Raw genomic sequence first — 25,973 nt, 5'->3', positions numbered from 1 at the left:
ATTCACTTATTTCAACTACCCAATAAAGTGGTCAGAAATTGGCAATTTGGCCGATTTCACACAAATTTCAACAGATGCCAATTTCAAAATAGGGTCCAGAATAAACAATGCAGACATTCCTGGCACTAAAATAACATTTTCTCTGTTCATTAGTCATGGCTGCAGGCCTCTCTTATATTACTCTTGCTTACCATTTGGAATTTTTATTCACAAAAAAAAATAAAAGATTTTCTGTTATGCAGACTACTGCATTATTGTAATAATTGTATAAATAATGTCAATCCATTCTTGACTCCGTACTGGAATTTAGACTGGCAGGCGGACAGGTATTGGACGGTGACGTCATTTGTTTACTCTTGAGCTTCGCTAAAGAATAGAACATTTTCGCTACTGTGAGTTCAATTTCAAGGTAATTTTCATCATGAAAGCAATCAAAATCATATCTATTTCTGTAATATATCTTTCATTCTATCAAATGAGACCGAAAAAATGAGAATATAACCATAACAATCATACAAAAATATACCGCTAAGCGGCCGCTAATGGCTGAGAAGTGAACTCCGCTATTTATGGTCTGATTTCTTTCATTTTTGGTGTACGTGAAGAAGTATCTTTCCATCATACATTGCCCAAGTTTGAATAAGATAACCCAACAAACAACTGAGAAAACAATAATAATAATATAATAATACAGTGGTTCCTCGTTTTTCGTAATTAATCCATTCCTGGAGCCATTACTATAAACGAAATTTACGATTTATGAATCAATTTTCCCCATAAGAAATAATGTAAATACAATTGATCCGTTCCTGACACCCAGAAGTATTAAAACAAAAAAATTTTTAACATGAAATATACATGTAGTACATAAACAATACAATGGGAAATGATGAATGAAACATTAACAGCATAACACTTACCTTTATTGGAGATTCTTCTTAGTGTATGGGAGACTGGAGGAGGAGAGAGAGTGGATTGTTTATAGTTTGGAAGGGGAATCCCCTTCCATCAACACCTCAGGTACCATTTGCTTTTCTGGGGTTGCTTCTCTTCTCTGTTTCTTAATGCCACTAGGACCACCTTGAGAGTCACTTGAGTCCTGCCTCACAAAATAACTGTGGAGAGAGCTCTGTTTCTGGCATCTCTTTAACACTTCCCTAAAATGGCCCAAGACTTTGTCACTGTACATGTTGCCAACCTGGCTTTCAACAACCTTGTTAGGGTGATGTTTCTCCATAAAGCTTTCCATCTTACCCCACATAGTAAATATATCTTTAATTTCTGAAGAAGGCACCTTCTTCCATCTCTCTTCCTCCTCCTCTGCAGCAAGATTCTGAGCTGCGATGTGTTGCTCTTCCTGCTGAAGCTCTTGCAGCTCCTCAGTGGTGAGCTCTTCATTGTGGTCTTCCACCAATTCTTCCACATCCTCCTCACATCCAACCCCATGGAACTCCCCAGTGCCACAATTGATTTTACAACAGACATAGGCTCATTAGGGTCAGTCCCAAATCCTTCAAAATGCCTCTTGTCGACACAATCTGGCCACAATTTTCTCCAGGCAGAGTTCAAAGTCCAGGCAGTCACTCCCTCCCAAGCCATACCTGGGTTGGAGGAGAGGAGTGGTATTCAGGGGCAAGAACTTTACTGTGATGAACGCAAACTCCTCGAAAATTAGGTCATCCAAGTTTGGAGGATGAGCAGGTGCATTGTCCATTACTAGCAGGCACTTGAGATCCAATTTCTTTTCCAGGAGATACTCCTTCACACTAGGGCCAAACACTTCATTGAACCACTCGACGAAAATTTCCCTCGTGACCCATGCCTTACTATTTGATTTCCAAAACACACACAATTTACTCTTCATAACATTGTTTTTCCTGAACACACTGGGATTTTCAGAATGGTACACTAGTAATGGCTTCACTTTGAAATCCCCACTAGCATAAGCACAGAACATTAGCATCAGCCTGTCTTTCATAGGCTTGTGTCCTGGCATTGCCTTTTCCTCTTGTGTAATGAAGGTCCTCTTTGGCATTTTCTTCCAAAAGAGGCCTGTTTCGTCACAATTGAACACTTGTTCAGGTTTCAGTCCTTCAGCCTCTATGTACTCCTGGAATTCATGCACATATTTTTCAGCCGCCTTGTGGTCCGAACTGGCAGCCTCACCATGCCTTACCACACTGTGTATGCCAGTACGGTTCTTAAATCTCTCAAACCAGCCTTTGCTGGCCTTAAATTCACTCACTTCACCACTATTTGCAGGCAATTTCTTTACCAAATCTTCATGCAACTGCCTAGCCTTTTCACAAATAATCGAAGTCATAAGAGTATCTCCTGCTAATTGTTTCTCATTTATCCACACCAATAATAACTTCTCAACCTCTTCTAGTACTGGTGATCTCATTTTTGTCAGCATAGTTACTCCCTTTGCAACAACAGCATCCTTTATTTCCTTTTTCTTGGCCACTATGGAACATAAGGTTGTGTAGGGTTTCTTATACATCCTGGACAGTTCGGCCACACTTGTACCACTTTCATATTGTTCAATGATGGTTTTCTTAAATTCAGTCGTATTTCTCACCTTCTTTGCCACAGGCTTGGCACTAGGAGCTTTCTTTGGAGCCATGGTAGCTTATTTAGTACTTGCAAGCACTAAAATAAATGGAATATTATGAAATATTTCACTGGACCACGTGAGGGGACCTTCTCTCACTGGTAAACAATGCCAGACTGGCTGCCACCCCGGCTCACGCCGTGGGTACGCGTCCCGGACGAACTACGACTCGCGAGTCAACCTATGAAAAGCGAGTCCATGTTTATACGAAAATACCCCTATGATTGGCGAATTTTACGATTGCCGGGAACTACGAAAAGCGGGGGACCACTGTAATAATAATATCTTTATTTACTACACATACATGTACAAGGTATACAGGCCTAGCTAACATCAGTGACATACTACTGTATAGAAAAGCACTTGTTATGCTGAGTATTTCAAGAAAATTAGGTCAGTGTCCCAGGATAACACCCACACTAGTCGACTAACACCCAGGTACCCATTTACTGATGGGTAAACATAGACAACAGGTGTAAAGAAACACGCCTAATGTTTCTACCCTGGCTGGGAATCGAATATTTACCAAAAATCATATATGGTTAACCCAAGCCAGGTACTAAAAATAAGCCACGTTGACTTTTTTGGGGTTATCCTAGGTTTTCTACACATATGCTGCTATGTGTGATAATCTATAGAGAGAAAATAACTTTTTTGTTTCGTGTCTATGGTGGAGTATGAGTGTATATCATAGTTAGCCCTGTGCTATACTCCGTTTTCTCTAATATAAGTCCCCAAGACAAGGATAGGAGAATGGTATTTGTTTACCATATCCTCTTCATAACTCTGTCGAACTGCTCAGTGTTAAGCCAAATATTATTCATTCTGGAGTATTTAACATGTTTTATGTTATTTATATTGTTTCTTATGTCATATTAGATCAATTGTGATAGGCAAATAAGCTGTAGTGTTGATATTAGCGCAATAATAAAGCATATTCTCCTGCTTCATGAGACTGAGCTCATGGCAACCGACAGTGGCTTCAAAGCCACCTTATCTTTAATGGATAATGTACTGTGTAGGTGCTTTACATAATGAGAAGCATTTCTTTTATTCATTGGAACCATGGCTAGGGCAGGTTAAAACAATAAATGGAGAAAAAGAAATTGGAATGACTTATGCAGCAAGTAGTGCCACCAAACAGTACCAGCAGGTTGGTGTGGCGACCCTAGAAATTTGAAATTATGCTAGCCAAAATTAGTGCCGAATAACTGAAGGAACCGAATAACTGATTGCCGGATTTGTGATGGCGGACCTGTACATCAAATCAATTCTCCTCATTTAACCCTTTGACTGTCGAAACCCCAAATCCTGAGGTGTCTCCTGGTGTCACGAAATATTTGAAAAAAAAAAAAAATCCTATGAAATGATAGAGAAACACCAAATGACACCAAAAGTATGAAATGTGATCGAAAACTTAGGGAATTACGCTCTCGCAAAGTTAGCGACCTCGGTAATATTTATGAATCGGCGATTTCGCCCACTTTGAGCCCTATTTTTGGCTTATTCTATTGTTCCAGTTGACCAAACTCATAACTATTTCTTTTATCGACTGAGTACAAGAAACTGCCCATTTACCGATTTCAACTGCCCAGTAAAGTGGTCAGAATTTGGCAATTTGGCCATTTTCATGCAAATTAAAAAATATGCCAGTTTTAAGATGCGTCCAGAATGAACACTGCAGACATACCTGGCTCTAAAATAACATTTTCTTTGTTCATCAGTCACATCTCCAGGCCCCTCTGATATTACTCTTGCTTTCTATTTTGAATTTTTAGAAGATTTATTGTTATGCAGACTACTGCAATATTGTAATAATTGTATAAATAACATCAACCCATTCATGACTGCATATTATAATGACTAGTTGGACATTTATTGGACAACGACATCATTTGTTTACTCTTGAACATCGGCAGAAATCAAACATTTCCCCTACTTTGATCTCCATTTCAAGGCCCTTTTCATAGTAAAACCAATCAAAATCACCTCTCTTTCTATTATATGTTTTCCAGTCTATCAAATGTGACTACGAAAACAAGAATATAACCATAAAACTATATGAAAATACACCTGAAAGTCGGTGTTTTAATCCAAAAACACAGTCAGTTTTTTTTTTCTCATGCACTGCATGCTGCAGGATTTTTTTTATATGGTGCACACTGACCACACAGACCCATTCTCTCACATGTGGGCCTACCAGCTTTCTCCTACTTGATTTGAAGCCACTAGTATTTTTGAGTATATATACGTCAAACACGGTGGCTCGTAAGACGTGTATGTACGACCGAAACAGTCAAAGGGTTAACCCTTTGACTGTTGCAACTCCAAATCCTGAAGTGTCTCCTGATGTTGCAAAATATTTGAAAAAAAAATTATTTTTTCTTATGAAATGATAGAGAATCTTTTCCAGATGGTAATGATACCAAAAGTATGAAATTTGATCGAAAACTTATGGAATTATGCTCTATGCTTAGCGATATTTACGAATCGGTGATTTCGTTCATTTTGAGCCCTATTTTTGGCTAATTCTGTTGTTCCAGTTGACCAAACTCATAGCTATTTCTTTAGAACTCCATTTGTTCTGTCAATTGAGTACATGAAACTGCCCATTTACCAATTTCTACTACCCAATAAAGTGGTCAGGAATTGGCAATTTGGCTAATGTCAACTAAATTAAAAAATATGCCAATTTCAAAATAGGGTCTAGAATGAACAATGCAGACATTCCTGGCTCTAAAATAACATTTTCTTTGTTCATCAGTCACGTCTCCAGGCCCCTCTGATATTACTCTTGCTTTCTATTTTGAATTTTTATTCAAACAAAAAATAGAAGATTTACTGTTATGCAGACTACTGCAATATTGTAATAATTGTATAAATAATGTCAGCCCACTCATGACTGCATATTAGAATGGCTATTTGGACATTTATTGGGCAATGACATTATTTGTTTGCTCTTGAACATCAGCAAAAATCAAACGTTTTCCCTACTTTGAACTCCATTTCAAGGTCCTTTTCATAGTAAAACCAATCAAAATTCACATCTATTTCTATAATATGTTTTCCATGCTATCAAATGTGACTACAAAAACGAGAATATAACCATAAAAGCTATACGAAAATACACCTCAAAGTCTGCATTTTAACCCTTTGATTGTCGCGGTCGTATATATACGTCATGGGAGATACCGTGTTTGACGTATCTATACGCATAAATTCTAGCAGCTTCAAATCAAGCGGGAGAGGGCTGGTAGGCCTACACGAGAGAGAATGGGTCTCAGTGGTCGGTGTGCACCCTGTGAAAAAAATCTGGGACTCAGCGGTGCATTGTGGGAACGCCATGTTGGTAGTCCATTTTCACCATGCCTCACGGTAAGAAGTTCCTCACTCCTCGGCGGATTGGAGGTCTTTTGTTCCCAAGTGATAGCTCAAACAGTGATGATAGTGTCAGTGAAAGTGAATTCCCTGGTTTTGAAGCGGGTGTGACCGAGAAAATTACCCAGGATAACATAATTAGTGATGAAAACCCAGATGACCCACAACCTTCCACCTCTGGTGCTGGGCCGGCTCATTCATGTTCACCTGTACCAGGACGAAAGAGGAAACTATTTGCCCGTGTACAAGACTCAGATGTGAGCAGTGCAAGTGATAGTGATTTCAAGGTTATTGAAAGCAGTTCTAGTTGTGACAGTGAGGGTGAATATTCCCCAGTGAAGCGGCAGTATATACGATGTCGCATGCGGTCTGGTAGTGTGCCATATGCTCTTCCAAGAGGAAGGAGTACATCTCGGAGCACATCCCGTGGCCCTACACCACATCCTGATAGTGAAGATGACGATATTGTTACGATGGGTATAAATGATGTGAGTGAGGCAGCAGGCGGTGGTGGTGATAGTGATGGTGGCATGAGTCATGTGACACCAGCAGCGGGCCACGCTACTACCCGCGCTGCTGACTCTGCACAACTACAACCAGCCTCGCCCGACCCCACACTCCTACAACCACAACCACAACCTGCACAACCACAACCACATTACAATATCCAGAACGCACCAGCTGACCGCATCTGGGATTGGCAGCAAGATGACGAGTTTGTTCCCAATCCCCATGACTTTGATGGAGAACAAAGTGGAATACGGCCATCATGTACACTTGGGAACAATCCCACTGAACTGGAATGCTTTCAGTTGTTCTTCGATGAACCCCTGATGGACATTATTGTCAGGGAAAGCAATACATACTATGAGTACACCATGGCAAACACTATTCTGTCACCAAGATCACGCCTACACCAGTGGAAGGACACAACTGTGGCAGAGATGTATCTGTTCTTTGCCACAATAATGCTTATGCCACATGTGTATAAGCATAGTGTCAACACATACTGGGTGACAGACCGCCTGATTTCAACCCCTGCTTTCAGTGACATTATACCAGTGAATAGATTTGTGTTACTGTTACGTATGTTACACTTTTCAGACAAAACCAGGCCTGACAGAAGCGACAGGTCATATAAGATCAGACGTGTGTTTATGTACCTGAAACAAAAGTGCTGTATGTATTTTTATCCCTTCAGGAAGCTTGTTATTGACGAGTCTTTGATTTTGTTCAAAGGAAGACTCTCATTCAAGCAGTATATACCAAGCAAGAGAAAACGCTTTGGTATAAAGTTATTTGTTCTGTGTGATTGCAAAACTGGTCTGGTTTTGGATATAAGTGTGTACACTGGCGGTAAAACAATGGAAGATACCAGGAAGTTACTGGGTATCTCTGGTGATGTGGTTAGAACAATGATGGAGCCATATCTTGGTAAGGGGCATATTTTATATACTGACAACTGGTACACAAGCCCAATACTCAGTGATTTCTTGCGAGTGAACATGACAGATGTGTGTGGCACAGTGCGTAGAAATCGTAAACATATGCCTAGGTTCGATGCTGGCAGTCGTAGAGGTGAAGTGCAGGTGTTTGCTGCCAATGACATCATGGCATTTCGGTGGCATGACAAACGTGATGTCACACTGCTGACATCAGTTCACCAACACGAAATGGTAGACACTGGCAAGCAGAATAGAGAGACCAATGAACCCATTGTAAAACCTGCAGCTGTGATGGATTATAACCTCAATATGCGCTTAGTGGACAAATGTGACATACAGATTGGGTTTGCTGACTGTGTTCGCAAGAGATATAAGTGGTATATAAAACTGTTTTTCCATCTTGACATTTCCATGCTGAATGCTTATAATATGTATAAGTTGAAGACCAAGAACAAACCCAAATATGGTGAATTTTGTTTGTCAGTCATCAGACAAAAAATATTCAAGTACCAAGAAACAACACCTGCAATAGACCAGCGCCCACGAAATTATCAACACATGTCCTCTCGTCTGAGGCCTGGTGATCACTACTCCATACCACTGCCTGCTACTACTGCCAAGAAAAATGCTCAGAAGAGGTGTTTTGTCTGTGGACATACCACAAAACGCCCACAAAAACGCAGAGACACTCGTTTTATGTGTGAGGAGTGTAAGACACCATTGTGCTTATACCCATGTTTCAAAGAATTCCACAAGCTGCAGCACTTCTAGAAAAGTGTCCAGTGATTGTACATATGTATATATATTATAAAACAATCGTAATAAACATTTGTTTACATTGTTTGTTTGTGTAAACAAGTTTTAGCAACATTATAATGATACGAGTGTTTTTGCTATAATTGTGTTACATTCAACGAGTGTATATTTGAACATTGCACAATAATTTGGTCTCACAGGCCACAAAAGTTATGTGAAAAAATAAAATAGTGAAAAAAGCAAGAAACCATCGAATACAAGTAAATCAAAGTTTACCGGGTGACCGGCAGTCGCCGCTGTTGCCGCTCGCAGATCAATTTCAGCAAACTTCAGGACTCTATATCTCGGTAAGTACTCAGGGGAAATTTTTTTTTTTGGGACTAAAACAATCAGAAAAATAATCTTAACATTTTCATAAGAAAAAATATTTTTTTTTTTTTCGAATATTTTGCGACACCAGGAGACACTTCAGGATTGGGCCCTTCGACAGTCAAAGGGTTAATCCAAAAATATGGTCGGAGTTTTTTTTTCTCATTATGCACTGCGTGCTGCAGAATTTTCTTTATAGAATGCACACTGACAACACAGACCTATTTTCTCACATGTGGGCCTACGAGCTTTTTCCTGCTTGATTTGAAGCCAATAGAATTTTTGAGTATATATATGTCAAACACATTGGCTCATAAGACGTGTAAATATGACCAAAACAGTGAAAGGGTTAAATCAATTGAAAAGCCATTAATCCATTCCTGCACTCTGGAGACAGGACAAAATACTTGAATATGACGCTAATATCAACTGTACGGGTTATTTATCTATCACAATTCATCTAATATGACATAATACACAATATAATTAACACAGAAACATGATACAGGTGTATATACTCTAGAATGAATAAAATAGGCCATAATATGGTGGCAGAGGCAGCGGCAGAAGTGTCCGCCACTTCCTGTCTAACTTTGGCTACAGTATCTTCCCATGCTCTTATTGTAAGAGAAAATGCAGTACAGTGGACCCCCACATACCGTACGCATCGCATACCGTACAATCCGCATACCGGTCGCTTTGATCGCAAAAATTTTGCCTCGCATACCGCCCAAAAACCCGCTCACCGCCCTTCGTCCGAGATGCGTCCAATGTGCGGCCTGAGCCAGCCTCATATGTTCTGCCGGTGGCATTGTTTACCAGCCAGCCTCCGCGGTAACATCCAAGCATACAATCGGAATATTTCGTATTATTACAGTGTTTTCGGTGCTTTATCTGGAAAATAAGTGACCATGGGCCCCAAGAAAGCTTCTAGTGCCAACCCTACAGGAATAAGGGTGAGAATTCCTAGAGAGATGAAGAAAGAGATCATTGATAAGTATGAAAGTGGAGTGCGTGTCGCCGACCTGGTCAGGTTGTACAAGAAACCCAAATCAACCATCTCTACTATTGTGGGCAACAGAAAGGCAATCAAGGAAGCTGTTCTTGCCAAAGGTTTAACTGTGTTTTCAAAACAGAGATCGCAAGTGATGGAAGATGTTGAGAGACTCTTATTGGCCCTAAGCGAAACAAAGCTGAAGGGGGTAGGAGAGTTTCAGTGGGGGGAAATAAATGGGATTAAATCTGGAGTATCTGAGAGAGTTAGAGCAAAGGAAGGGGTAGCAGTAATGTTAAATGATCAGTTATGGAAGGAGAAAAGAGAATATGAATGTGTAAATTCAAGAATTATGTGGATTAAAGTAAAGGTTGGATGCGAGAAGTGGGTCATAATAAGCGTGTATGCACCTGGAGAAGAGAGGAATGCAGAGGAGAGAGAGAGATTTTGGGAGATGTTAAGTGAATGTATAGGAGCCTTTGAACCAAGTGAGAGAGTAATTGTGGTAGGGGACTTGAATGCTAAAGTAGGAGAAACTTTTAGAGAGGGTGTGGTAGGTAAGTTTGGGGTGCCAGGTGTAAATGATAATGGGAGCCCTTTGATTGAACTTTGTATAGAAAGGGGTTTAGTTATAGGTAATACATATTTTAAGAAAAAGAGGATAAATAAGTATACACGATATGATGTAGGGCGAAATGACAGTAGTTTGTTGGATTATGTATTGGTAGATAAAAGACTGTTGAGTAGACTTCAGGATGTACATGTTTATAGAGGGGCCACAGATATATCAGATCACTTTCTAGTTGTAGCTACACTGAGAGTAAAAGGTAGATGGGATACAAGGAGAATAGAAGCATCAGGGAAGAGAGAGGTGAAGGTTTATAAACTAAAAGAGGAGGCAGTTAGGGTAAGATATAAACAGCTATTGGAGGATAGATGGGCTAATGAGAGCATAGGCAATGGGGTCGAAGAGGTATGGGGTAGGTTTAAAAATGTAGTGTTAGAGTGTTCAGCAGAAGTTTGTGGTTACAGGAAAGTGGGTGCAGGAGGGAAGAGGAGCGATTGGTGGAATGATGATGTAAAGAGAGTAGTAAGGGAGAAAAAGTTAGCATATGAGAAGTTTTTACAAAGTAGAAGTGATGCAAGGAGGGAAGAGTATATGGAGAAAAAGAGAGAAGTTAAGAGAGTGGTGAAGCAATGTAAAAAGAGAGCAAATGAGAGAGTGGGTGAGATGTTATCAACAAATTTTGTTGAAAATAAGAAAAAGTTTTGGAGTGAGATTAACAAGTTAAGAAAGCCTAGAGAACAAATGGATTTGTCAGTTAAAAATAGGAGAGGAGAGTTATTAAATGGAGAGGTAGAGGTATTGGGAAGATGGAAGGAATATTTTGAGGAATTGTTAAATGTTGATGAAGATAGGGAAGCTGTGATTTCGTGTATAGGGCAAGGAGGAATAACATCTTGTAGGAGTGAGGAAGAGCCAGTTGTGAGTGTGGGGGAAGTTCGTGAGGCAGTAGGTAAAATGAAAGGGGGTAAGGCAGCCGGGATTGATGGGATAAAGATAGAAATGTTAAAAGCAGGTGGGGATATAGTTTTGGAGTGGTTGGTGCAATTATTTAATAAATGTATGGAAGAGGGTAAGGTACCTAGGGATTGGCAGAGAGCATGCATAGTTCCTTTGTATAAAGGCAAAGGGGATAAAAGAGAGTGCAAAAATTATAGGGGGATAAGTCTGTTGAGTGTACCTGGTAAAGTGTATGGTAGAGTTATAATTGAAAGAATTAAGAGTAAGACGGAGAATAGGATAGCAGATGAACAAGGAGGCTTTAGGAAAGGTAGGGGGTGTGTGGACCAGGTGTTTACAGTGAAACATATAAGTGAACAGTATTTAGATAAGGCTAAAGAGGTCTTTGTGGCATTTATGGATTTGGAAAAGGCGTATGACAGGGTGGATAGGGGGGCAATGTGGCAGATGTTGCAAGTGTATGGTGTAGGAGGTAGGTTACTGAAAGCAGTGAAGAGTTTTTACGAGGATAGTGAGGCTCAAGTTAGAGTATGTAGGAAAGAGGGAAATTTTTTCCCAGTAAAAGTAGGCCTTAGACAAGGATGTGTGATGTCACCGTGGTTGTTTAATATATTTATAGATGGGGTTGTAAGAGAAGTAAATGCGAGGGTCTTGGCAAGAGGCGTGGAGTTAAAAGATAAAGAATCACACACAAAGTGGGAGTTGTCACAGCTGCTCTTTGCCGATGACACTGTGCTCTTGGGAGATTCTGAAGAGAAGTTGCAGAGATTGGTGGATGAATTTGGTAGGGTGTGCAAAAGAAGAAAATTAAAGGTGAATACAGGAAAGAGTAAGGTTATGAGGATAACAAAAAGATTAGGTGATGAAAGATTGAATATCAGATTGGAGGGAGAGAGTATGGAGGAGGTGAACGTATTCAGATATTTGGGAGTGGACGTGTCAGCGGATGGGTCTATGAAAGATGAGGTGAATCATAGAATTGATGAGGGAAAAAGAGTGAGTGGTGCACTTAGGAGTCTGTGGAGACAAAGAACTTTGTCCTTGGAGGCAAAGAGGGGAATGTATGAGAGTATAGTTTTACCAACGCTCTTATATGGGTGTGAAGCGTGGGTGATGAATGTTGCAGCGAGGAGAAGGCTGGAGGCAGTGGAGATGTCATGTCTGAGGGCAATGTGTGGTGTGAATATAATGCAGAGAATTCGTAGTTTGGAAGTTAGGAGGAGGTGCGGGATTACCAAAACTGTTGTCCAGAGGGCTGAGGAAGGGTTGTTGAGGTGGTTCGGACATGTAGAGAGAATGGAGCGAAACAGAATGACTTCAAGAGTGTATCAGTCTGTAGTGGAAGGAAGGCGGGGTAGGGGTCGGCCTAGGAAGGGTTGGAGGGAGGGGGTAAAGGAGGTTTTGTGTGCGAGGGGCTTGGACTTCCAGCAGGCATGCGTGAGCGTGTTTGATAGGAGTGAATGGAGACAAATGGTTTTTAATACTTGACGTGCTGTTGGAGTGTGAGCAAAGTAACATTTATGAAGGGATTCAGGGAAACCGGCAGGCCGGACTTGAGTCCTGGAGATGGGAAGTACAGTGCCTGCACTCTGAAGGAGGGGTGTTAATGTTGCAGTTTAAAAACTGTAGTGTAAAGCACCCTTCTGGCAAGACAGTGATGGAGTGAATGATGGTGAAAGTTTTTCTTTTTCGGGCCACCCTGCCTTGGTGGGAATCGGCCGGTGTGATAATAAAAAAAAAAAATAAAAAAAAAATGAAAAACAGCTAGCAGGAGATAGCGTCTCTCAAGCGATCATAAGCGAAAAGGCTAGGAAGTTGCATGAGGATTTAATTAAAAAAATGCCTGCAACTAGTGATGATGTGAGTGAATTTAAGGCCAGCAAAGGTTGGTTTGAGAGATTTAAGAAGCGTAGTGGCATACATAGTGTGATAAGGCATGGTGAGGCTGCCACTTCGGACCACAAAGCAGCTGAAAAATATGTGCAGGAATTCAAGAAGTACATAGACAGTGAAGGACTGAAACCTGAACAAGTGTTTAATTGTGATGAAACAGGCCTGTTTTGGAAGAAAATGCCAAGCAGGACCCACATTACTGAGGAGGAAAAGGCACTCCCAGGACATAAGCCTATGAAAGACAGGCTTACTTTGTTGATGTGTTCCAATGCTACTGGTGATTGCAAAGTGAAGCCTTTATTAGTGTATCACTCTGAAACTCCCAGAGCGTTCAGGCAAAAGAATGTCCTCAAGGAGAATTTGTGTGTGCTGTGGAGGGCAAACAGTAAGGCATGGGTCACTAGGGACTTTTTCTATGACTGGTTACACCATGCATTTGCCCCCAATGTGAAAGATTACCTAACTGAAAAGAAATTAGAACTTAAGTGCCTCCTGGTGTTAGACAATGCCTCTGGTCATCCTACAGACGTGGCAGAGCGACTTTATGGGGACATGAAATTCATTAAGGTGAAGTTTTTGCCTCCTAATACCACTCCTCTCCTGCAGCCCATGGACCAGCAGGTTATTGCAAACTTCAAAAAACTGTACACAAAAGCTCTGTTTGAAAGGTGCTTTGTAGTGACCTCAGAAACTCAACTGACTCTAAGAGAGTTTTGGAGAGAGCACTTTAATATCCTCAATTGTGTAAACCTTATAGGTAAGGCTTGGGAGGGAGTGACTAAGAAGACCTTGAACTCTGCTTGGAAGAAACTGTGGCCAGAATGTGTAGACAAAAGGGATTTTGAAGGGTTTGAGGCTAACCCTGAGAGGATTATGCCAGTTGAGGAATCCATTGTGGCATTGGGAAAGTCCTTAGGGTTGGAGGTTAGTGGGGATGATGTGGAAGAGTTGGTGGAGGAGGACAATGAAGAACTAACCACTGATGAGCTGATAGATCAACTTCAACAGCAAGAGGCCAGACCTGAGGAAACTGGTTCAGAGGAGGGAAGAGAGAAATTGAAGAAGTTGCCTACTACAAAGATTAAGGAAATCTGTGCAAAGTGGCTTGAAGTGCAAACCTTCATGGATGAAAATCACCTTCACACAGCTATTGCAAGCCGTGTTGGCAACCTGTACACTTGACAATGTTGTGAAACACTTTAGGGAAGTCATAAAGGAACGAGAGGTACAGGCCACTATGGACAGATATGTTGTGCGACAGAAGTCCAGTGACTCTGAAGCTGGTCCTAGTGGCATTAAAAGAAGAAGGGAAGTAACCCCAGAAAAGGACTCGACACCTCAAGTCTTAATGGAAGGGGATTCCCCTTCTAAACACTAACACTCTCTCTCCCCTCCTCCCATCCCATCAATCATCACCAGATCTTCAATAAAAGTAAGTGTCATGTAATTGTGCATGCCTTTTTCAGTTTGTGTGTATTAAAATTAACATTTCATGTGGTAAAAAATTTTTTTTTTTCATACTTTTGGGTGTCTTGCACGGATTAATTTGATTTCCATTATTTCTTATGGGGAAAATTCATTCGCATACCGAACATTTCGCATAACAACCAGCCCTCTTGCACGGATTAAGGTCGCTATGCGGGGGTCCACTGTATTTGTGAGGCTAATTACAGAAATAGAGTAAAGTGGACCCCCGGTATTCGATATTAATCCATTCCTGAGAGCTCATCGAATACCGAAAATATCGAAAAGCGAATCAATTTTCCCCATAAGAAATAATGGAAATCAAATTAATCCGTGCAAGACACCCAAAAGTATGAAAAAAAAAATTTTACCACATGAAATATTAAGTTTAATGCAATAGAATAATTACAATAACAACAATAACAATAGAATAATAACAATAGAATAATTGACACTTACCTTTAATGAAGATCTGGTGATGATTGATGGGATGGGAGGAGGGGAGAGTGTCAAAGTTGTTACTGTTTAGAATGGGAATCCCCTTCCATTAGGACTTAAGTTAGCAAGTCCTTTTCCGGAGTTACTTCCCTTCTTCTTTTAATGCCACTAGGACCAACTTGAGAGTCACTGGACTTCTGTTGCACAACATATCTGTCCATAGAGGCCTGTACCTCTCGATATTACACATTGTCAGTGTAATAGTCACCAGCACGGCTTGCAATACCTGTGTTAGGGTGATTGTCATCAAAAAACGTTTGCACTTTAAGCCACATTGCACACATTTCCTTAATCTTCGGCATTTTCTTCCAAAACAGGCCTGTTTCGTCGCAATTAAACACTTGCTCAGGTTTAAATTCTCCACTGTCTATGTAATCCTTGAATTCCTTCACATATTTTTCAGCTGCTTTTTGGTCCGAACTGGCAGCCTTACCATGCCTAATCACACTATGTATGCTACTACGATTCTTAAATCTTTTAAACCAACCTTTGCTGGCCTTAAATTCACTCACATCACCACTAGTTGCAGGCAATTTCTTTACCAAATCGTCATGCAACTGCCTAGCCTTTTCACAAATGATCGCTTGAGAGATGCTATCCCCTGCTATCTGTTTTTCATTTATCCACACCAATAGCAGTCTCTCAACATTTTCTGACACTTGCGGTTGCTGTTTCGTAATCACAGTTGCACCTTTTGCAAGAACAGCTTCCTTGATTGCCTTTTTCCTGGTCACTATAGTAGAGATGGTTGATTGGGGTTTACTATACAACCTGGCTAGCTCCGACATACGCACTCCAGTTTCGTACTTTGCAATTATCTCTTTCTTCATTTCATCAGTCATTAGCACCTTTTTTCTCGAAGGGTTGGCACTAGAAGCTTTCTTGGGGCCCATGGTGACTTATTTTGCAGAAACAAGCACCAAAAACAGCGATAATATGGAATGTACCAAATGTATCCTTAGATGCACGCACACTGCCTGGCTTGTAAACACTGGCACACACAGGGCAGTTCAGGCCACACGTGGACACGTCTCGTATGAATCGCATCGAATACCGGGTTTTCGATTGGATACCAAGGCAAAATTTTTGTGTTAAAATGCATTGAATATCGGATTTATCGGATACCGATGCCATCGAATACCGGGGGCCCACTGTATATAAAAACATAAAAAATCATAATACACTACAGAATGTAAAGAAATATTAAACTGTTTACATAAAGTGTATATGTACTTACACACTTGGAGCAGAGATGGTGGGGGAGGTTGAAGGTGAGGGATGTTGAGGGTGGGGGAGGTTGAAGGTGAGGGATGTTGAGGGTGGGGGAGGTTGAAGGTGAGGGATGTTGAGGGTGGGGGAGGTTGAAAGTGAAGGATGTTGAGGGTGCGGGAGGTCGAGGCTACGGCGTATGATGTCAGTGGCCTTGTAAACCTCCAACAACAACATTGTCTTGTTTGATCGCTGAACTTAACTGATACAATTTGTTTTTTTAATCACTGAACATAACTGATACAGCTTTAGTATCTGCATTTCGTAGATGTACTAAGCTTGTATTGTCTGGCTAAGTCTATGGAAATCATCATCTTTTTCTTCTCAGCACTGCTCTTTGCACTTATTTTCTTAGGACCCATGGTTAGAAAAAAGATATTTGGCCAAATGACTAAAAAAATATGCAAGCAAGCACAAGAGAACTGCTCCCACACTGATGTAAACATGTGTAATGCTTACTGGATGTTTTGGCATCAGCTGTGCCAACTAGCAGCAGCATTCTGAATTATTATTACGTACGTATTATGTATTATTATTATTATTGTTGTGTATCTTTATACGTATACATATGCTTCTAAGCTGTTGTATTCTGAGCACCTCTGCAAAAACAGTGATTATGTGTGAGTGAGGTGAAAGTGTTGAATGATGATGAAAGTATTTTCTGTTTGGGGATTTTCTTTCTTTTGAGTCACCCTGCTTCGGTGGGAGACGGCCAACTTGTTAAAAAAAATAATAATAATAATATCATTATTAATTTAGGGAACTGAAGCTGTATCGTAATTATTATAATACATAATAATAATACGTAATATTATTATTATTATTATTTGTTTTTTTAGCAAGTAACTCATGTTTCACCATGATGTACAGACGTGTAAGTTCACGGCACTATAAAATATTGTATAATTATATTATTACTATCAATAAAGGTTATCTACCTATCATATTTATTCCAGAATAATATTGGGTATAACATAAATAACATAGATGCATGATAAAGATGCCCAAATTAATAAAAACTGACATTATATAAAGAGGTATTGAAGGGTGGAGGGCTGGGAGGGATAAAAAAAACAAAAGTGACCGCAACCCTAACAGAAAAGGTTACGCACTTGAAGGGTAACTATAGAAAATCACTTGCCCTATTCAAAGACTGAAAAAAAATGCGATTTTCTTGAAAAAAAAATCCTAAGCAATCAGCTATGCTCATGTTTCCTGGAATATCTCAGAAGTAAGTCATTGACCTATTTTATGTTGTATCACCATTAATAATAAACAGATTGAAAGGAATTTACCAGCAAACATAAAACTGAATGTTTTAATTTTGGGTTGTGACACTTTTGAAGTGTCAGTAAGGGGTGATTCCTTGATTAGCGACGAAATCGTTTACTGACAGGGTCTTAGGCCCCTAACTCCATCGTTAAGTGAGGAGAGGCTGTACTAGAGTTTTTTGCGGCTTTTGATTAAACTCTACAGTACTTTATTTGTTTATGCCTATTAGGAAAATTTCCCAGTGTTAAAAGGTAATGTAAGTGAAGAACAAAAAGGCACAATACTGTGACTGGAACAATACACAAATAGCCAGCACGTAGCAGAAAGAAGCTTAAGATGACGTTTCGGTCCGACTTGGACTAAGTTGGACCAAAACGTCCTCATAAGCTTCTTTCTCCTAAGTGGGGGTTATTTGTGTAATGTGAGTGAGCTGTATTAAATTTTTTAATTGGTATTTTTCTTCTTCCACAGGCAGATATATTTTCAGATCTGGAGAATACTAATGTGTCTCTACAGCCACAGTTGCCCGGTACCCCTCCTCCAACAACCTTGTCTGAATATCCACCTAGTCCAACATATACCTTCCCAACTCAGTCTGCTCCAGAGGACTCCCTCATGATGGTACCTGATATGAGCTCTGTCAATGAAGGATTCACTCCTCTCCCTCAAGCCTCTCCACTTCAGCGTAACCTTGGATCAAGCCTCAATTATGAAGGAAACTATCACAGTCCACAGTACCAGACATCATCACACTTCACACCACTCTCACCTACTCATGCTACGCTCTCATATGGTAATGGACACCAGCAAGAAGAGAGTCCACTGAATTTTGCTGCTTATATGAAGTATGAATGAAACCAGTTACATCAAGCTTCTTTAAATTTTCTTGTCATTTCTTTCTCTAAAAGTAAATTTAACTGATAAATCTTTCAGAGAAAGCTCCACATATCTCTAAACATTTCAGAAATTCCTACAAAAGTTTGTTTAAACCACTGCAAAACTAAACATGTGAATCCCTTTTCATTTGTAACTTTCTTCTTTTATAGCACTGGTTTTACACACAGTCGCAGGCTACTCATATTTGGACTCAGTCATCATTTGGAGCCTTGGTATACCCATTGTGCTAGTGCTGGCAATACCAGAACATATAAATAAATGGTTCATAGAACCAACAAGTTGATAAATTAGACACACGTGCAACATTTGGGTATCTTTATTGTAGAAATGTTTTACCACACAGTGGCTTCATCAGTTTAGTACAAAGAAGAATGGTGAAGAACAGGAGTTTGAGGTAATCAGTCCCTCAGCATATGCTGTATTCTTATGAAGATTAATGGACTGATTACATCAACTCCAGGCTGAGGGACTGATTGCCTCAAACTCCTGTTCTTCACCATTCTTCTTTGTATTGGACTGATGAAGCCACTATGTGACAAAATGTTTCCACAATAAAGATACTCAAGTGTTGCACATGTGTCTAATTTATCAATACCAGAGCATCTTCTTTTGTCTTTTGATATCAATTTGATTTCTTGAATTCTGTCACACACTAATTTCACTTGAATTATTTAATGACTTTTGTCACAATCATTGTACCATAATTATTAATATCCTCCTTGCAGGAAAGCTCTAAACCTGTAGGGGTAATACAGTGCCTAGGAAATTAAGTATAAAAGGATTTGATCTAAAGTTAAGGAGGTAGCTCTAATTCCTTGGATCAAGAGCCCTTTGCCAGCATTAACCTTTTCAGGGTCAGTCCCGTATATGTACGGCTTGAGACCCAGTGTCTGTCCCATATTTATACGCCAAAATTCTAGCGCCTTCAAATCTGGTGGAAGAAAGCTGGTAGGCCTGCATGTGAGAGAATGGGTCTGCATGGTCGGTGTGCACAGTATAAAAAAAAATTCTGCAGCACACACTACATAATGGGGAAAAAAACTCCAACCGTGTTTTTTATTTAAAACAGCGACTTTGCAGTGTATTTTTGTGTGGTACTTATGATTGCATTCTCGTTTTCTTGGTCTCATTTGATAGACTGGAAGATATATTACAGAAATAGAGATGATTTTGATTGGCTTCATGATGAAAAGTACCTTGATATTGAGCTCAAAGTAACGGAAATGTTAAATTTTTGCCGATGTTCTAGACTAAACTGGACCTTATTTTGAAATCGGCATCTTTTGAAATTTGTGTGAAATTGGCCAAATTGCCAATTTCTGACCACTTTATTGGATAGTTGAAATCGGTAAATGGGTGGTTTCTTGTGCTCAGCCGATAGAACAAATGTAGTTCTACCGAAATAGCTATGACTGAAACAATGGAATTGGCCGAAAATAGGGCTCAGAGTGGGCAAAATCGCTGATACGTAAATATTGCTGATATCGCTAACTTTGCGAGAGCATAATTTTGTAAGTTTTACATCACATTTCGTACTTTTAATGTCATTACCATCAGGAAATAATTCTCTATCATTTCATAAAATCTTTTTTTTGGGGTGGGAAATTTTTCGACTCTGAGAGTGAGTCAAGGATTGGGGGTCTCGACCCTGAAAGGATTAGGGCACTTCCCTGGAAGGAATTATACTTCAGTTCATTTTCAGTACAACATATATCCAGAAATGTTGTGGCTGAAAGTTTGTAATATTTACAATATTTGTAGAAATCTTACCAAGAGTAAAGATAAGGTTAATTTAGAGTAAATTGTATAGGAGGAATTATAAAAGTTGCAAGTCAAACAGAGAAATAATCATGACGAGAAATTGATTGTGACTCGCATTTAGTATAATTAAATTGGTCAGGCATAGTATTATATACCATTTTGTTTTAGATAAAACTATGCATTTTTGCCTTCTAATTATTTAATGCACTGGATCACAATGGTTTGGTCTTATGAGACCATTAAACCAAATGACATTTTGTATATATGTGGAGAGAGTGCTTCATCATATGCAACAGCTGAATGATAGCATAAAGTGTTAGTGATTCCAGGTGCAAGTAGCTTGTAAATGTTGTGAATGAGGGTGTGTAATATATTGCTTTGACATATCACTGTTGTAGTTACCTGATACTAGGTTTATTGTAGGATCATGGGTCTTGGTCATTGGAGCATGAGCCAGGTACGTGCGTGCTGGCTACCAGTAAGCTGATGTGAAGGTAGTAAACATAATGAGAGCATACTCGATGTGTATTGAAGAGATGTCTTGCTGGTGGTGAAATCTTGGCTTATAAATGACCCATTAGAAGAGGATGACGAAGAATCAACTTCAGAAGATTTGCTAGAGAAGATCAATTACCAGTTAGGAGGTGAGGATTAGGAAGAACCTGAAGATAAACATTTAACACTATAACACTTATAGTATGCAAGCAATTTAATATTACTGGTAAAGTTGAACACTTTATAACTGAAGAGGACCCTGACAAATCTCTCATATGTAAGAAGCATTACATCATTTGCATGATTTATACAGGTACTCCTTCACTTGCAATGAGTTTACATTCCAATTAGCCCATTGTAAGTTAAATACATCGTAAGTCAAATATGAACACTATATGATAAATAAGTAAATAAATAACTACTGTCACCATATAAGTAAATAAACAAATAATTACTGTAAAACGAAAGCCTGTAATTATTTTACATGATGGTAGGATTGCTGGTGTCCTTTTTTCTGTCTCATGAACATGCAAGATTTCAGGTACGTCTTGCTACTTCTACTTACACTTAGGTCACACTACACATACATGTACAAGCACATATATACACACCCCTCTGGGTTTTCTTCTATTTTCTTTCTAGTTCTTATTCTTGTTTATTTCCTCTTATCTCCATGGGGAAGTGGAACAGAATTCTTCCTCCGTAAGCCATGCGTGTTGTAAGAGGCGACTAAAATGCCGGGAGCAAGGGGCTAGTAACCTCTTCTCCTGTACATATTACTAAATGTAAAAGGAGAAACTTTCGTTTTTCCTTTTGGGCCACCCCGCCTTGGTGGGATACAGCCGGTGTGTTGAAAGAAAGAATTACTGTAAGTACCAGTATTAAAAAGTAAATAAATGAATACAAGTTTAGCCTCAGTGATGAGGTTAAACCATAGAACTGATGAAGAAAAAAAGGTGAGTGGTGTGCTGAGCTATCTGTGGAGACAAAATTATGTTATTCATGGAGGCAAAGTAGGAAATGTATGAGAGTATAGTGGTACCAACACTCTTATATGGGTCTGAAGCATGGGTTGTAAATGCTGCAGCGAGGAGGCGGCTGGAGGCAGTGAAGATGTCATGTCTAAGGGCAATGTGTGGTGTAAATATTATGCAGAAAATTTGTAATGTGAAAATTAGGAGTAGGCATGGAGTTACTAAAAGTATTAGTCAGAGGGCTGAGGAGGGGTTGTTGAGGTGGTTTGGTCATTTAGAGAGAATGGAATGAAGTAGAATGACTTGGAGAGCGTATAAATCTGTTGGGGAAGGAAGGCAGGGTAGGGGTTGTCTCTGAAAAGGTAGGAGGGAGGGGATAAAGCAAGCTTTGTGGAGAAGAGGCTTGGACTTCCAGCAAGCATGCGTGAGTGTGTTAGGAGTGAATGGAGACGAATGGTTTTTGGGACCTGACAAGTTGTTGGAGCATGAGCAGGGTATCCTAAAGGAGGGGTTTAGGATATTGGCAGTTTGGAGGGATGTCTAAACTATTATATCTGAGTGCTTCTTCAAAGAAAGTGATTATGTATGAGTAATGGTGAAAGTGTTAAATGATGATGAAAGTTTTTTCTTTCTTTTCAAGTTTTTCTTTCTTTTTGGGTCACCCTGCCTCGGTGGGAAATGGCCAGCGTGTTAAAAAAAAAATTAACCGCTTAAAGTTTGATGACTACTGAATTTACATTGCTATGGCACCATCATAAAGTTGATATATAAGTTAACCCATCGTAAAGCGAGGAGCATCTGTATTTCATAAGCCTCTGGTGGTGTGTATAGCTCTGATGCACATGCTGCAGATGATTTTTAAGAGTTTATTTGGGTAGGCCAGGACGATTTTAACATTCTAGTATATGTGGTCGAATTTCTTAGTACTGCTTTATTTTTTGGTGATATGGATGGATTACCTTATTTTCTGGCAAACAAAGCTCCCCAGTATCTAGGATGCCCCGCAGTTCTGATTGGCTAAATTTTGGAAAAAAAAAAAAAAGATAAACAATACTTTGGCCTTCAAGACTCTGGGTAAATTTTTGAGATTTATTTTGGGGAAAAAATAGCGTCTTCGATGCTGTAAAATATGATATTATCTTGACTGAGTTGCTTTCTGTTTTTATAATTTTGTTTAAAAGTTTTTGGTTCTTGTTGTATGAACCAGTGTGGGTAACCTGTGTGTGTAAATTAGGTGTACAAGGTTGCCTCTTCTTGGTCTAGACTCAAGACATTGGGATATAATGCTCTTCTTAATGGTATCCTCATAACAACCAAAATAGCATACTGTACGTAGTTGACCGCACTTGTATTTCTCATAGACAGCGAATTCTGATGCACAGTTGCCTCTGATGATGAAAGCGTTAAGAGATGAGAGCTGTTTATTTTCATAGTGTACCCTAAATTTGATGCTGAGTGTGAGATTAGCAAGCTGACTGAAGAAGTTGAAATCTCACAACATGTCATTCCAGGTAGTGAAAATATTGTCTATAACTTTTTTTTTTCCAACAAACCAGCCATATCCCACTGAGGCAGGGTGACCTAAAAAGAAAAACGTAAGTTTCTCTTTTTAAATTAGTAATGTATACAGGAGAAGGGGCTACTAGCTCCTCACCCCTGGCATTTTAGTTGCCTGTTATGACACGCATAGCTTACGGAGGAAGAATTCTGTTCCACTTTACCATGGAGAAATAATATACACTTGAGAAGTGATCGCGAGGTGCCTCGGATCACACGAGCATGTATAGCCATTTAACCACATTGGCTGATCAATGTACGTATGTAATTTTTTTTTTTTTAGCATGTCGGCCGTTTCCCACAGAAGCAGGGTGACCCAAAAAGAAAGAAAAAACTTTCATCATTAAACATTTTGACTATTGCTCATACATAATCACTGTCTTTGCAGAGTTGCTCAGATATGACAGTTTAGACATCCCTCCAAACTGCCAGTATCCCAAACCCCTTCTTTAAAGTGCAGGCATTGTACTTCCCACTTCCAGGACTCAAGACTTTAGAAGTACAGTGCTCCATATAAAGGTTGGCCAGTACCAAAGAAGAGAGGGTACCCATACTACAACCACTATTCTGTTTGCAATAGCTATTCTGGTATTAAAATATATTGTTGGAGATCATTATCATAATGTCATTGCAGAAGATGTAGTTGGGCCTGGTACAGGGACTGGATAATGGGCACTGTCTCTGATGTCCATATCAAATCCACACAAATTTTCATAGGCAACAACTCAAAAATGTTAAAGTCTTGGTGTAGTCAGTGCATTCTGTAGAAGTTTTGAGGTATTACAAAAAATATCTTATCAGAATTGCCTTCCTTTACTTTTACTTTAATATCATTGCACTAACAAAATTGCCTATTGCAAATAAAAGTGTGGATGCAGTACAGACAGCCCCCTTTCCAGACCCCGCGGCCTGGCTGACAAAGCTCTCGCTTCACACGCGGAGGGCCCGGATTTGATTCCCGACGGGGCGGAAACATTTCGATGCTTTTCCTTGCACCTGTTGTCCTGTTCACCTAGCATGTATGTACCTGGGTGTTAGTTGACTGGTGTGGGTCAGATCCTGAGGGACAAGATTGAGGACCCCAATGGAAATAAGACACAGTTCCTCGATGACACACTGCCTTTCTTGGATTAACCTGAGTGGCTAACCCTCCAGGGTTAAAAAGCCAAACAAAATCTTATCTTTTATCTTGTCTACAAGGAGTACTTAAAAAACCACTTGGAGATGAATGGTTTTTGGGACCTGATGAGCTGTTGGAGTGTGAGCAGGGTAATATTTTGTGAAAGGATTTAGGGAAACCAGTTAGCTGGACTTAAATCCTGGAAATGGGAAGTACAATGCCTGCATTTTAAAGGAGGGGTTTGGGATATTGGCAGTTTGGAGGGACAGCTAAACTATCATATCTGAGTGCCTTTGCAAAGACAGTAATTATGTATGAGTGAAGGTGAAAGTGTTGAATGATGAAAGTTTTTTCTTTCTTTTTGGGTCACCCTGCCTCGGTGGGAAACAGCTGATGTGTTAAAAAAATGTAAACATTTTCACTGTAGGTAGTAGGTTGGTAGACAGCAACCACCCAGGGAGGTACTACCGTCCTGCCAAGTGAGTGTAAAACGAAAGCCTGTAATTGTTTTACATGATGGTAGGATTGCTGGTGTCTTTTGTCTGTCTCATAAATATGCAAGATTAAAGGCATGTCTTGCTACTTCTACTTACACTTAGGTCACACTACACATACATGTACACGTTTATTTATACACACTCATCTGAGTTTTCTTTGATTTTATCTTAATAGTTCTTGGTCTTATTACTTTTCATTTTATATCCATGGGGAAGTGGAATAAGAATCTTTCCTCCGTAAGCCATGCGTGTTGTAAAAGTCAACTAAAATGCCGGGAACAATGGGCTAGTAACCCCTTTTCCTGTAAAGATTACTAAAAAGAATAAGAAGAAGAAAATTGTCAAAGTGGGAAGTCTGAATGTGCGTGGATGTTGTGCAAATGATAAGAAAGAGATGATTGTGGATGTTATGAATGAGAAGAAACTGGATGTCCTGGCTTTAAGTGAAACAAAGCTGAAGGGGGTAGGAGAGTTTCAATGGAGAGGAATAAATGGGATTAGGTCAGGGGTTTCAAATAGAGTTAGAGCTAAAGAAGGAGTAGCAATAATGTTGAAGGATAAACTATGGCAGGAAAACAGGGACTACAAATGTATAAATTCAAGGATTATGTGGAGTAAAATAAAGATTGGATGTGAAAAGTGGGTTATAGTAAGCATGTATGCACCTAGAGAAGAGAGAAGTGTAGAGGAGAGAGAGAGATTCTGGGAAATGTTGAGTGAATGCATGGGGAGTTTTGAATCAAGTGTGAGAGTAATGGTGGTTGGGGATTTCAATGCTAAAGTGGGTAAAAATGTTATGGAGGGAGTAGTAGGTAAATTTGGGGTGCCAGGGGTAAATGTAAATAGGGAGCCTTTAATTGAGCTATGTGTAGAAAGAAATTTGGTAATAAGTAATACATATTTTATGAAAAAGAGGATAAATAAATATACAAGTTATGATGTAGCACGTAATGAAAGTAGTTTGTTAGATTATGTATTGGTGGATAAAAGGTTGATGGGTAGGCTCCAGGATGTACATGTTTATAGAGGGGCAACTGATATATCGGATCATTATTTAGTTGTAGCTACAGTTAGAGTAAGAGGTAGATGGGAAAAGAGGAAGGTGGCAACAACAAGTAAGAGGGAGGTGAAAGTGTATAAACTAAGGGAGGAGGAAGTTCGGGCGAGATATAAGTGACTATTGGCAGAAAGGTGG

At 39.7% G+C, this 25,973-nt stretch overlaps 1 protein-coding gene across 2 annotated transcripts in view; it reads left to right on the top strand.

Moving 5' to 3' along the window:
- The window catches only part of LOC128695088 (uncharacterized), a 146,982-nt gene extending 121,225 nt beyond the window's left edge, over window positions 1-25,757 (top strand). For both annotated transcript variants that reach the window (XM_070091445.1, XM_053785485.2), the window contains exon 13: window positions 17,949-25,757. In XM_070091445.1, coding sequence (XP_069947546.1) covers window positions 17,949-18,332 — 384 coding nt within the window. In that variant the 3' untranslated portion in view covers window positions 18,333-25,757. The remainder of the gene's footprint in view (window positions 1-17,948) is intronic.
- Window positions 25,758-25,973: the final 216 nt, after the last annotated feature.

This window comes from Cherax quadricarinatus, chromosome 35, assembly GCF_038502225.1.
Source record: "Cherax quadricarinatus isolate ZL_2023a chromosome 35, ASM3850222v1, whole genome shotgun sequence".
Lineage (NCBI taxonomy): Eukaryota > Metazoa > Arthropoda > Malacostraca > Decapoda > Parastacidae > Cherax > Cherax quadricarinatus.
The sequence above is the reverse complement of the archived record's forward strand: the minus strand, read 5'-3'. Positions and strand labels throughout refer to the sequence as shown.